A 14,068-nucleotide genomic window follows, 5' to 3' on the forward strand; every position below is an offset into this window, starting at 1 on the left:
TAGATGCTCGCTAAGAAAGGATTTGTCGAAATGACCATCAGATCATTAGTATTATACAGTAATTAACACGCTCTGATGCTAAGGAGTTAGACATTCTACTTCCCCTCCCCACCTGAAAAGAACTCTGTTCCAATTGCCAGTTGCCTCACATTCCATTATCTCAGTTCAAACTGGCAGATGTTTCACTCCTTCACTCAGGAGCAGTCTGGGGCTCCTTACAGTACTAAACGCTCACCAAAATGTCTACATCTTATACCTATGGAACTACTACTGGACTCAAGGCAATTTTTCCTTATGTGTTTCAATCACTGAGCCAATGGATTGAACTGAAGTGAACTGGATTTCTCCTGCATTGTCCAATCACATAGTTTCGTCGCAAAGCACGGGTATCCAGCTAGTACTGTATATATGTATGTCAACTCAAGGTGGCAAACACGCCTAATACAGTTACTCCTCTTGCTATTTTTTTTTCACAACAACCTTGTGAGGTGGTTTGGTCTGTGAGAGGAAGATTAGTCCAAAGTCACTAGTTGGCTTTCATGCTTAAGGCAGGACTAGATCTCAAAATTCCCCGGTTTTTAAGCCAGAAGCTCCACCACTACACCAAACTGGTTCTCTACAATTAGATAAAGAAGAAATGTGGTTGGTTAGATTTGACCCACTGCAAATCAGACATTTCTACCCACTATGTCAGAAATCAGAATAGAGCTGGAAGGGACCATTGATACATATAAGAGACAAACAGTTTGTAATGTTATAATTCGTTTAAAAAAAACAGCCTTTGAGTATTTTTCAATAACTGCAAGGATTTTGGAAAAAAAAAATCAAAATGTGAATATTTTTAAAAGTTAACAATTTTGAGTTAACAAACCAGTTTTCCTTTTGGCCACTGAGCCCTGGTGGCGCAGTGGTCAGAATGCAGTACTACAAGCTAACTCTTCCCACAGCTTTTAGTTCCATGGGGCCCAAGGTTGACTCAGCCTTCCATTCTTCCGAGGTCAGTAAAATGAGGACCCATGATTGTTGGGGAACAATATGCTGATATTTGTAAATCACGTAAAGGTAAAGGTTCCCCTTGCACATAAGTGCTAGTCGTTCCCGACTCTAGGGGGCGGTGCTCATCTCTATTTCAAAGCCAGAGAGCCACTGCTGTCTGAAGACGTCTCTGTGATCATGTGGCTGGCATGACTAAACACCGAAGCACACAGAACGTTGTTATCTTCCCATCAAAGGTGGTCCTTATTTTTCTACTTGCATTTTTACATGCTTTCAAACTGCTAGGTTGGCAGAAGCTGATACAAGTAATGGCAGCTCACTCCATTACGCGGCACTAGGGATTTGAACCACCGAACTGCCAGCCTTTCTGATCGACAAGCTCAGCGTCTTAGCCACTGAGCCACCGCTTCCCTCTAAACCACTTAGAAAGTGCTGAAAAGCACTATGGGGCAGTGTATAACTCTAAGACTAAGTGCTATTATTATTGCTATTCATTCTGTTGCATTGCAGCTGGATTGTTGCCAAATGGTCATTTTGAAAATGAAAATAAGGAGAGAGAAAAACCATTAAACTATCTTTAGAAACATATTGTAACATTTATTTATATAACTAATTTCTTACATGTTTACAGTATCCCGCTTCCAATGCAAACTGGTTTTCAATATAAACTATCATTATTGAAAACCACAAACTGGTTTACTCAGATGTCTCTTGGTTGCTAAATGTTTCCTTTTGAAAGATGCTGGAGGAAATGGCTTGTTTTGAAGAAATCTGAAAAACACAAAGTCTATGCTAGTCAATGCCAGCTCTTTCCCAGGTGCTTAGGCACCAAAAGCCACTTTATCCTTCGTTGGTCTTCTATTTTGCAGTCAGGAAATGTCCATCGTTATGTAAAAATCCAACAATCCTTTCTCAATTGTCACCATCTTTGTAATCCATCTCTCTAAAATGAGAGAATCATTTGGAGCCATTGTTGCTGCCTGGATAAAACTTTTAGATCAATCCAATGCCTTATAAAGATGAAGCTTGTCGTAAAACATTCCTATCCAAAATTTTAGAAATGACAAAACTGCACTTGTGTCTGGTGCTGTGTAAGTCGAACTGGGGGAAGGAGGTTTTAGCTCACAGGCCAGAGGTCCCCCAAATGCTACGGACCTGCAGCTGCCTCCAAGTGGAGGTCGACACTTGAATCTATTGAGCCATTGTCTTGGTCCAGTTTTTTAGCCCGCCACATTTGTATTTCCTGGTATAACTCCTGATGTTGTTCTTTCCAGCTCCTGAATTTCTCAGAGTTCAATTCGGTGTCCTCCAGTAGAATATCAAGTAATTGGAGCTCAGCAGTTTTGGCCTGGGGAAGGAAAGGAATGTTCTGAGGCTGATGCATGACTCACTTTTACAAGGACAACGGAGGCTCGAATAGCAGTCATTTGGAGCGGCTTTTAAATGGTTGGCTAGTTCCCTTTCAAGAGAGGCAAGGGCCCACCACCTTTACAAAGCTGTCACAAAATATTTTGGTGTCTCTTGAGCAGCAAAACCCCTGATACATTAATAAACTTCCAGGTACAAACTGTTGTCCCGTGAGGTTGTATTGCTTTCAAAATGATTACAGTTTTAAAAGGAACAACAATATACATATATATACGTGTGTGTGTGATATATATATATATATATATATATATATATATATATATATGTATGTATGTATGTATGTATGTATGTATGTATGTGTGTGTGTGTGTGTGTGTATACACACACACACACACACATATACATACATACATACATACATACATACGTGTGTGTGTGTGTGTGTGTTTGTATGTGTGTGTGTGTGTGTGTGTTCCAGCATAACTCTGGAATGCTTTGAGCAATTTCAACCAAACCTGGTACACAGATGACTTACTCTCTGGAAAAAAAACCGCTGTGGGGGGTAAGACACCCCTAACACTCCTCGGGGTGTGTGTTCTGTTAAGATACAACCTGTTGTGCTTTAAAATTGCTTCTACTGTACTGTAAAGTGGATTCTACTGTACAGCGCAGTGGAGTTGCCATGGTAACAGCTTCACAGTACTCCACAAGGGAGCTCCCTCTGGTAAGGGGGAAAATCCAACATTAGAAATTATGTTTGGTCCAGACATTTTCCCCCTATAAATAAATACACGGACAATGCCGGGTTATCAGCTAGTAAATAAATAAATAAATAAAACTCCATTCAAAAACAGCACAGGAAACATCAAATCTATTGTGCCACATTGGATCAATCGCTTACATTATTAAGCCTTAGAAATGTAGAAAAAAGGACTGGCTTTCCCTGGAGTAAAAAGACATTATTATGGGAATCAGGTATGCCTAAGCCCACCCAGTTGAGGAAGTCTTTATAAAAACAAGGAGAGATTCAACCTGGAAATAAGAAGACATTTCCTGACAGTGAGAACAATCAACCCATGGAACAGAAGTTGCCTTCAGAAGTTGTGGGAGCTTCATCACTGGAAGCTTTCAAGAAGAGACCGGACTGCCATCTGTCAAAAATGGCGTAGGGTCTGCTGGGTGGGGGGTTGAACTAGATGACCTACAAGGTCCCTTCCCACTCTGTTAATCTGTATCTGCCTCATATGGGATGGACACTTGGCCTGGATACCAGGCAAGATCTCAGATGGATACCAGGCATGACATTTAAAAAAATCTTTGATAGTTAAAATTCTCTGGTCTCAGATTGATCTAGGTTGTAAAAGGATCACATCAAAACCTTGCATTGGATCCAGAAACAACCTGAAAGTGATATATCAGGAGTATGGACGCTACTTTAATTGATTGAGAACTCTTGATGGCTTTACTGTGGTATTTTCCACTACTGTATTTATTAGCAGCAGCTCTGCGGGATTTCAGACACATCTATTTTCCCTATTTGGAAAAACCCAAGAATTGAACTTGGGATCCTCTGCTTAGAATATATGCTACTACTGTCCTCTTGCTGATATCCCCAATATATGTACATCATCTGAAGCAAATTCTTATAGCCTTCTTAGTGATACGTTCAGTATAGGACCTTATAGATATAGGGCTTCAGCTGTTAAGCCCCATTTAGTTTTCAAAAAGAAGACTTACTCCGAAATCTTTTCAGGATCTAGCCCCCGACACCTCACAGCTAGCGTGTTGAATGGGTCTTGGGGAGATCCTGAGTTAAATCTCTATGTAATCATGACAGTGGTCCAATGTCTTTCTTACTTCTCCAAAGGATTATTGTGAGGCTCAAGCAAGCAAGAGATGGAAACATTTACACCACTCCAGGGGTGAAATGTTTGGAAATCTGCTATCGGTTTGCTTTGAGTCCATGCGCCCCAAACACATGCTTCGCAAGTATGCGCACCGCAGGCGCTACCGCACAGCGCTGAAAAATGAGGATTAAGAAGCCTTTTCTGAGTCTGCAAAAGTAAGTAGAACAACGGGGAGAGGTACAGCTGTGCCGCACAATTTAGATTCACTAGGAAGCAGGATTTCCTGCTTTCTAGCGAATATAAATCATGCAGCACAGCTGATTGTTGCACAGCTGATCGTTGGAACGTAAAAAATTGCTACCGGTTCAGGCGAACCAGTAGCATTTTTTACTACCAGTTCAAGTGAACCGGTCCAAACTGGTAGCATTTCATCCCTGAGCCACTCTCTTTGCAAGAAAGGTAAACTATGATAAAAATAAAATCCACATTTCACACATTTTCTAGGCTAGGATTCAAGAAAAGTAGCCATTAAAATAAAATAAAAAAATGGAATTCTATCTGTTGTGCCTATTTAGTAAAGTACATTACATTTGTAATTGGGCTTCTTTACCTCCATCTTCCATAACTTTCTTTCAGTAAGCCACCCCCCAAAACGTAAAACAAGTCCTACCCAATCGCTCATCACTCCCCTCCCCCTTAGAGGCATCCATCCCATAAATAGGAGCCATTTCCCAGCACAAAGTTACATTCCACCTGCCTTGAGTGTGCTTTGAAGTGTCCGAATCAGATGTACTTTCTCGTTGATCTCTGGATTCTTGTTACGTTTGACAAACGATTTCCGATAATATTCACGGGTGAACACCTGCTGTTTCCCAATAAGTGATACTCCTCCTTGTTTCAGACACTTGATCAGGGACTGAAGTTCTTCTTCTGCTGGATCTTCATAAGATACAAGATACCACCATGTAACATCAAACCTCAACTTTTTACTTTTATGTAAGAACATAAACTAGCCACAAACCTATCTAATTGGCAAAACCCCAAATCAAAGTTTCATTTATTGCCACCTCAAGCACAAAGTCCAATAGTGGTTTCCAAGTAGAAACAAAATTAATTGTGTCCTTTTCTTTAATCAGAGCAGTCAATTTGGCCATCTCTGCTAACTCCATCAACTAAAAACGTCTTTTATTTTTGTGCAGACCTAGCAATTCAGACCTTGCAAGAGCCATGAAACCAGCCTGCTACTTGGGGAAAGAGAGAAAGACACAGAGAGAAAAGTGATAGAGAGAAGGAGAAAGGGACATTTTCAAGGACAGATTGGCACATTTATTGGCATGTAAAGGTAAAGATTCCCCTTGCACATATGTGCTAGTTGTTCCTGACTCTAGGGGGCGGTGCTCATCTCCGTTTCAAAGCCGAAGAGCCAGGGGTGTCCAAAGACGTCTCCATGGTCATGTGGTTGGCATGTCTAAACGCTGAATGCTGTTACTTTCCCACCAAAGTGGTCCCTATTTTTCTACTTGCATTTTTGCATGCTTTCAAACTGCTAAGTTAGGAGAAGCTGGGACAAGTAACAGGAGTTCACTCCATTACGCGGCACTAGGGATTTGAACCGCCGAACTGCCAACCTTTTTGATCAACAAGTTCAGCGTCTTAGCCACTGAGCCACCTTCTTATTGGCATGAGGATGTCCTAAATAATAGTACCAATGGAACAGTCTCAATATGAAAAAAAAAAACAGTTGCCAAATCTTCATTTGGCTACTGACATATGCACACACGTGTCCATACTCCCTGTCCATTTGGCAGAGGAAGATAAACACTGTAGTCTGAAATATTTGAATGATTCCAGTTGGAGAAAGCTGCCTAAAGTTTCATACCAAACTTCCTGTTTCAGTTCATCAGCTTAGAGATGTTCGACTATTGTAGCTTATTTTTCTCCTATTTGCCTTTGCTATGGGAACACTTCAGAAAACTTATAGAGAAATCTGTCCTATTTCATCCTTCTGCTTTAGAAATGATGTTCAATTATAGTTGATTTTTCCCAACATCTCACCTGCCACGTTCTTTCCAGTGCAACTTGGGAAGGTACCAAAGGTGAGCTCACCTGGAGAAGAGGGAGATGCTGTTTTCTCATCTACATTGTCCTGGAAAAGTGGGCTTCCCAGGTTTTGGCTATTCCCCGTAGCCCCTGATGGCAACTGAGCCTTCTCCAATTCCTTCTGCTTTGTCTGCCAGAAATGAAGAAAAAAAATAACGGATGGAGGCAAAATATGAGTAAATATGACCCGCTTGAGCTCAGTCTCATCACATGCAACATTCTTCTGCAGTGATCTTTTCAATGGTTACGTTGCAATTCCTTCCAAACACAGTCAAATGCATGGATTCCCACCTTAAATTTGCATGCTGGAATCAGGGCCTTTTTGGAAATCACAATATGCCTGTTGCAGTTGCCTCTTATTTCCCCAAAATAATAAAGTCCCAAATGAGTTTATAAAAAGCATCAAGATATTTTAAAGAACAGTCCACCATTTTTACAATTATGTTCCATCAAGAAGATACTGACCTGATCAAAACTATGCCTAGGAGAGTCATCCTCGGGATCTTCTGCTTCTGTTTCGCTGTAGCAATCTAAGTTGGAATGAGTCCAGAGGGGGGGGGGAAATGAATGGAAACTGTGAAATGGGATGAATTGCACCATGCCAGCTTTCTGCCTCCATCCTCAGGAATCTATCATCCCCAGCCACCATGTTCCTTCTCTTTTTCCCTGATCTAAGAGCAATGGTGGCACAGTGGTTAGAATGCAGTATTGCAGGCTAATTCTGCTGACTGCCATGCCGGCAGTTCAAATCTCAGTGGCTCAACATTGTCTCAGCTTTCCATCCTTCCGAGGTCAGTAAAATGAGGACCCGGATTGTTGGGGGCAATAGGCTGACTCTGTAAACTGCTTAGAGAGGGTTGTAGAGCACTGTGAAGCGATATATAAGTGCTATTGTTATTGCTATTTCTCCCTTCCTTTCCTTGGCCCTGGTGATGCAGTGGTTAGAATGCAGTATGGCAGGTTGACTCAACCTTCCATCCTTCCGAGGTGGGAAAAATGAGGACCAGATTGTTGGGTGGGCAATATACTGACTCTGTAAACTGCTTAGAGAAGGCTGTAAAGCACTGTGAAATGGTATATAAGTCTAAGTTCTATTGCTATTGCTACCTTAACTCTGCATGCCTTGGTATCTCTGTATGTTCATATTCCCATTGCCCCTCAGGTTAAGAAGGCAAGGACTTGGAGAAATTATCCATATCCAGGTTGACATCATATTAGTGAAACCAGGTAGATATCAATACTAATATTAGGTCAAAATATGATAATGGAGGCATATTTTTTGTCTGATTTTTCCCCCCACGGTGGGTGGGTATAGAATTGTCATTTTGCTTCAAGATCTTGCTTCAAGGTCTTCTTGCTTCTTGCTTTCAGGTGAATCTTCCCAAAGGTGCTTTTTCAGATGGCAAGTGGACTTTCTTGGTTTTTCTTTGAAGACATTTTGCTTCTCATCCAAGAAGCTTCTTCAGCCCTTACAAGATAGTGGGGAATGGAAGCTCCTGTCAGAGCTAAAGAAGCTTCTTGGATGAGAAGCGAAATGTCTTCCAAGAAAAAACAAGGAAGTCCAGTTGCCTCCTGAAAAAAACACCTTTGCGACAACCATGACCTGGATGACTTTCAGGTGAATCCCTTATTTAGTATATGTGATGCAGATGTATCATGTCTTATGTACTTGGCCAGGAGAAAATGAGCTACTTTCAATAGGCACTCACCTTCTTGGTTAGATGGTCCAGATTTACGGGACACTGTATATTTAGTCATTGATGTGATCAAACGACTGACCCACCTGGGAAGAAACACAGCTCATTATTACCCCAGGTTGCAAGGTGTCTTCCTCGCAACTTTAAATATGAACTTGCTGAAAACAAATCTTTCTTCAAAGCAGTGCCCTTTTGAGACTTAGTTGCCATATTTTTATGCTTCTGGAAATTGCCAAAAGCCAGCAGCTTCAAAATATTCCCTTATGTCTTTGGAAAATTCTGGCTGGAATCAAATCAGCAAAGCTTTCGAAGAAAGCTGCCTGTTTATAGTGCTTTCCTTCCCTGTTTTATCTCATCAGCAACAATCTGTTCAAACAGGAAGATCTAGAATGAAAATGCCACTCAAGTTAAAAAAGCTCTTTGACACTTCAGGTTTGGATGGAGGTAGTGCTGATCAGTTTTTCTCATTATTATTAATTTTTATGCCACCCATATCTCTGATAACTCATCTCTGGGCAGCTTTCTTCCTAGATCAGGGTTCCCTCATGCACATGTGTGCTAGTCGTTTCTGACTCTATGGGGTGATACTCATCTCCATTTCTAAGATGAAGAGCCAGTGTTGTACGAAGATGTCTCTGTGGTCATGTGGCCAGCATGACTAAACACTGAAGGTGCACAGAGCACTGTTACCTTCCCACCAAAGGTGGTTCCTATTTTTCTACTTGCATTTTTACATGCTTCCAAACTGCTAGTTTGGCAGAAGCTGGGACAAGTAACAAGAGCTCACTCTGTTACGTGATGCTAGGGATTCGAACTGCTGACCTTTCTGATTGACAAGCTCAGCATCTTACCTACTGACGCTCACTGCATCCCTTCCTAGATCAGTCTCTCCATCATCCCCTTCCATAGCTGAGCATAGAAATCTATTTCCACTCTCGCTCTCATGAAGTACAATATCCCAAATTTCCATAACTTTGATTATACAAAAACAATTCTGAAAGGAATTGCACGCACAGATGAACTGATAAATTATATATAAATTCATAGGTCTTGCCAGTTGGGGAGGTGGACAAGAAGTGGTCAGGCCTTCTTCTCTGCTCCTGTGACCCTCCATGATGGAGTTGCATGCAAGACTTTGGGATCTGCTAATATTCCTGGAGGAACAATCTCAAGTTCTTCACCAGTGTTGATCAAATGCACTAGAGCAGGGATGACAAACTCAAGGCCCAGGGGACCAGATCTGGCCTGCGGGGGCTTAGATCTGGCCCACGGAGCCACACTGAAACAGCGGACTGGCCTGGGCACTCTGCCAGAGAAAGTGGGCTCCCGAGCTCCATATTTGGCAGCCACGGCCTCCTGTAACCCTCTGCTAAGGGTTGGAGGAGGCCGCAGCAGCCAAAAACAGAGCTCAGGAGGCTGTTTTCACTGGCAGAGAGCTTGGGTCATCACAGGCACCAAACAGGAGTGATGTTGAGCTGGCCATGTCTACCCTGGCCATGCCCGCCCCGCCCCCAGGTCAAACACAACTCTGATGCGGCCCTCAATGAAATAGAGTTTGACATCCCTGCCTTAGAGGCTACTCACATGCTCAGATCAGCCAGGGTGTCTGCTGCAAAGATGAAGGGCTTGTACTTCTCATGGGTGAATTGGAAAACACTGGAGAGGAAAAAGAAGTGACAGCAGTGGGATTTCTCACGATTCCTTGCTGTTGGGAATCACACCTATACCCAATTACCAATCTGCATGGATACAGCTGCAAATGAAGCTTGAAAGGATTGTGTAACTAGTGTGACACCCCACTTCACCCTAAATTTTGCATCAGGGTATGGTTCTCTCAAGCCTACCTATAGTGCCCTGAGATATACAAATGGCAATCTCTAGGCTAAGTAAAGATTTAACATAGAAATCCAGTTTGCTCTTAGTGCGTATATCTTGTCAAGTAACAAACCAAATACTTTTGGAGCCCACAAACTACTGAAATATCTCTTCTAGCTAGAATTATCTCTTCTAGCTAGAATTATGAGAGTTTAAAACAGGGGGCAGCAACCTTAAACACTCAAAGAGCCTCAAACAGAAGCCACCCATTCAATTCTGGAGCCAACTGGAAGTCTGGTACCCCCACCATGGAGTCTCCTCCTAGCATGGCGTCCTTTTTCCTCTATCTGTCCTAACAAAAAACCCTATCAATTGTGGAGCCATCTGGTGACAGGGAGCCACAGAAGAGGGATGAAAGAGCCTCATGCGGCTCCAGAGCCGCGAGTTACCGACCCCTAGTTTAACATATCTGAAGAACTGATTCAGAGCTTGTTCCTTCTCAGAAAATGGCTCAAGGGGACCAATGAGTTTGCACTCACTATTTCTTCTTCTGTTCCTTGGTGCTCTCCAATCTATAGGCAGACACATTGATCAATCCCACGGCCTTCTCATCCTAGTTTTCATAGTCCATTGACAAGAAAAGAAGAAAAGAGGTAGACGTATTAATCTTTGGCCAGAAACAGAAAGATTTGGGACCTTTTATTTATTTGTTTATTTTAAAATTGATTTTCTATTAAATACACTTCTTAGTGCTTTATAAACATTTGTGTTGTCTGGGTATTTAATTTGCTTAACGATATAGATTTACATTCTTAATCCCCTTTTTTCCAACCATTGGTAAAATAAATTCCATATTTGATAGTATTCGGTGTCCTCTTTCTGCTTAATTTTCAATATCAATCTTTCCATTTCTGCACAATCTAGTATCTTCTTCACTATTTCTTCATCTCGCAGTATATCTTCATTTTTTCCAATATCGTATGAAAATAATCCCGGCTGCTGTTAAAGCGTGTAATATTAAATACATACTTTTCTTATCAGTTTTTCTGATATTATACCTAATAAAAACAATTCAGATTTATAATCTATATGTTTCCCTATCATCCTTTCTAACCACCTGTGTAACTTTGTCCAATTTCTTTTTGCTTTGACACCACATATGATAAAATGTGTCCATTTTTGGATTATATTTCCAATGTAATCCCAAAAAATATTTGGGACATTTTAAAGGCTTTTAATCTACCACACATTGTTTTAAAAGAAGCCAGTCTTTGTCAAATGAATGGAAAAGACCAGAGTTAATTCACTCAAGAAGATTTGATCTACAGAAGCTTGTGATATCGTAACATTGGCTACTCTTAAAGGAACAACCGCGAACCATTCATGCAATGAACTGCTCTCTTTGCTCCTTTTTGTACAAAGAAGCTCTAAAATATTCAGTGACCCAAATCAGAAAACCGAAGCAAAATTTTAGGGAATATATACTGCTTTTTAAAAAAAGTTGATTTAAAAATTCACTTTTTTAATGTTTGCAACCTACCAAGAACTCAAGAAGCAAGCATACACTTCCTTGCCATCTTTCCACAACAGCCTTTATGAGTGAAGGCATAGTGACCAGTTTAGAATCACTTAAGGAAGTTTTATGAAGCTGGATCTCCCAAGTCATACCCCTGCACCTTAACCACCTTAACTGGCTGTGCGAAAATGCAACACAACTGGAAATCGAGGCTGGTGAAGGCCAGGCTAAAGCAATCACTGATTAATTATCTATCAAACTTATATTCCATCTTTGTTTTTGCACAACTATAAGCAGCTTGTATAATACTTGCATTTATTTTCTCAACAAGAACCCTGTGAGGGAGGCCGGGCTGAAAGAGAGGGACTGGCCCCAACTCCCTCTCCTCTCCCCTCTCCACTCCTCCCCCTCCTCTCCTCCCCTCTCCCTCTTCTTCTTCCTCTCCCCTCTCTCTCCTGTTAGGTAGAGGTAAAGGTTCCTCTTGCACATAAGTGCTAGTTATTCCCAACTCTAGGGGCGGTGCTCATCTCCGTTTTAAAGGCTGAAGAGCCAGCAGTGTCCAAAGACATCCCCGTGGTGATGTGGGAACCATGAAGGCGCATGGAATGCTGTTACCTTCCCACCAAAGGTGGTCCCTATTTTTCTACTTGCATTTTTACATGCTTTTGAACTGCTAGATTGGCAGAAGCTGGGACAAGTAATGGGAGCTCACTCTGTTACGTGGGCACTAAGGATTCGAACCGCCAAACTGCCGAACTTTCTGATTGACAAGCTCAGCATCTTAGCCACTGAGCCACCGTGTCTCTCTTGTATTTTCTTCAAATCTCTCTGGAAATGGAAAAGCAACATTCTGATACGATTCTTCCAATCCAGGTGGAGAGTACTTATCAGCGTAAATCGGGAACACATGAAATGGGGAAACACATCCTGAGCTTGCCATTTTGCAGGGCTTATAATTTCCATAACATCACTCAAGAACTCAACCTCTAACATGATATAAGTGGGGGATCTCCAAAATAGTGACCTTGCTCATTTTTTCCGGCACTCATAAACTTGTTATTTTGGCCTACACATTCATTGTTGTTTTTTTTTAAAGTAGTGTTTAAAAATAAGTGGAAAACTGATACACCGCAAAGGAAGTCCAGCCTCCCTTTGAGTTTATTGTTACCATAAGTGTCTTGGAACGCACTCACGTTGGGGTGGCTGTACCAGTAAAGGTTGTGTCCTTTCAACACAAACCAAAACCGTTTCCATTTCTGGGCCATGAAGCCCACGTGGTCCTTCTTTTTTAAGAGCCAACCGTCACAGTCCACCTGTCCCAGTTCCTGGCAGGAGATGCGTCGTCGACTTAGCCGGGTAGTGACTCCTCATTAAAGAAAAAAAAAAGAGAGAGAGAGATTGCCTAACATATTTTTAAAAGCTCTGGAAGGGACACCCACACCACAGTTAAGTTCAACTGATGGAATGAAAGAACTGGTGGAGTTAGAAGGATTCCTGCTCTCCCCCAGGGCACATTCACACATTCACATCAGTGGTGGGATTCCATTTTTTTTACTACCGGTTCTGTGGCCGTGGCTTTGTGGGCGTGGTAGGGGGAGGATACTGCAAAATCCCCATTCCCTCCCCACTCCTAAAATTTCCGCTACTGGTTCTCCAGAACTTGTCAGAACTGACTGAATACCACCTCTGATGCACATGTGCACATCCAAAAGCATGTGCTGTATCTTGCTGATGTTGGAAGGAAAATCAGTGGTGGGATTCAGTCGATTCTCACCTATTCGGGAGAACCGATTGTTAACTTTCTAAGCAGTTCGGAGAACCGGTTGTTGGAAGAAATCTCACTTTGTTTTTTTCCACTTTACAGGGCTAATCCTGTAAGGAAGACAAGAAGGAAACATTCTGGTGTTATTTCTAGCCTAATCTTTATTGCCCTGCTTACAGAAACTGCCTCTCTGGTTAACCCTTATTACATTGTAACAGCTCAAGCAACACGCCCATCGACATGAATGACATTGAGTTGGCCATGCCCACTCAGTCACCTGCCCACCCAGCTGGTCATTAGGGCAGAGAACCGGTTATTAAATTATTTGAATCCCACCATTGCTCAGGGATATCCAACCTTGGCAACTTTAAGACCTGTGGACTTCAATTCCCAGAATTCCTCAGCCAGGTGGGCGTTAGCATAGCAAAAGCATACAGGTAATCCTTAATTTATGATCCTTAGTTTAGTGACAGTTCGGAGTTAGGACAGCGTGGAACAAAGTGATTTATGACTGGTTCCTCACACAAGTTTTGCAGTATCTCTGCAGTGACACAATCACAATTTGGGCACTTTGCGATTGGCATGAACCTACGAGGGTTGCAGAATTGGGGCGATCACCATTTGCAACCTTCTCAGCCAGCCTCTGACAAGCAAAGTCAATGGGGGAAACTAGATTTGCTTAATGATCGTGTGATTTACTTAATGACCATGGCAAAATAGCAATAGAACTTAGACTTATATATCACTTCACAGTGCTCTACAACCCTCTCTAAGCAGTTTACAGAGTCAGCCTCTTGCCCCCCAACAATCTGGGTCCCCATTTTACCCACCTCGGAAGGATGGAAGGCTGGGTCAACCTTGAGCCTGGTGGGATATAAACTGCCAAATTTCAGGCAATCAACAGGAGGAGCCTGCAGTACTGCACTCTAACCACTGTGCCACTGCAGCTCTTAAATCATAAAATTGG

The 14,068-nt window shown here is 42.0% G+C and overlaps 1 protein-coding gene across 2 annotated transcripts in view; it reads right to left on the reverse strand.

Annotated features, from left to right (window-relative positions):
- Window positions 1-1,568: 1,568 nt before the first annotated feature.
- Window positions 1,569-14,068, reverse strand: part of CNKSR1 (connector enhancer of kinase suppressor of Ras 1) — a 37,958-nt gene continuing 25,458 nt past the window's right edge. Inside the window, exons 14-21 of one of the 2 annotated variants that reach the window (XM_032227576.1) lie at window positions 12,533-12,702; window positions 10,363-10,436; window positions 9,593-9,664; window positions 8,021-8,094; window positions 6,777-6,841; window positions 6,318-6,441; window positions 4,969-5,150; window positions 1,569-2,344 (exon numbers count right to left, since the gene is read on the reverse strand). In XM_032227576.1, coding sequence (XP_032083467.1) covers window positions 2,144-2,344; window positions 4,969-5,150; window positions 6,318-6,441; window positions 6,777-6,841; window positions 8,021-8,094; window positions 9,593-9,664; window positions 10,363-10,436; window positions 12,533-12,702 — 962 coding nt within the window. In that variant the 3' untranslated portion in view covers window positions 1,569-2,143. Of the gene's footprint in view, window positions 2,345-4,968; window positions 5,151-6,317; window positions 6,442-6,776; window positions 6,842-8,020; window positions 8,095-9,592; window positions 9,665-10,362; window positions 10,437-12,532; window positions 12,706-14,068 lie in introns of both variants that reach the window. The other variant, XM_032227575.1, reaches the window with a different exon arrangement.

Source organism: Thamnophis elegans, chromosome 12 (assembly GCF_009769535.1).
Source record: "Thamnophis elegans isolate rThaEle1 chromosome 12, rThaEle1.pri, whole genome shotgun sequence".
Lineage (NCBI taxonomy): Eukaryota > Metazoa > Chordata > Lepidosauria > Squamata > Colubridae > Thamnophis > Thamnophis elegans.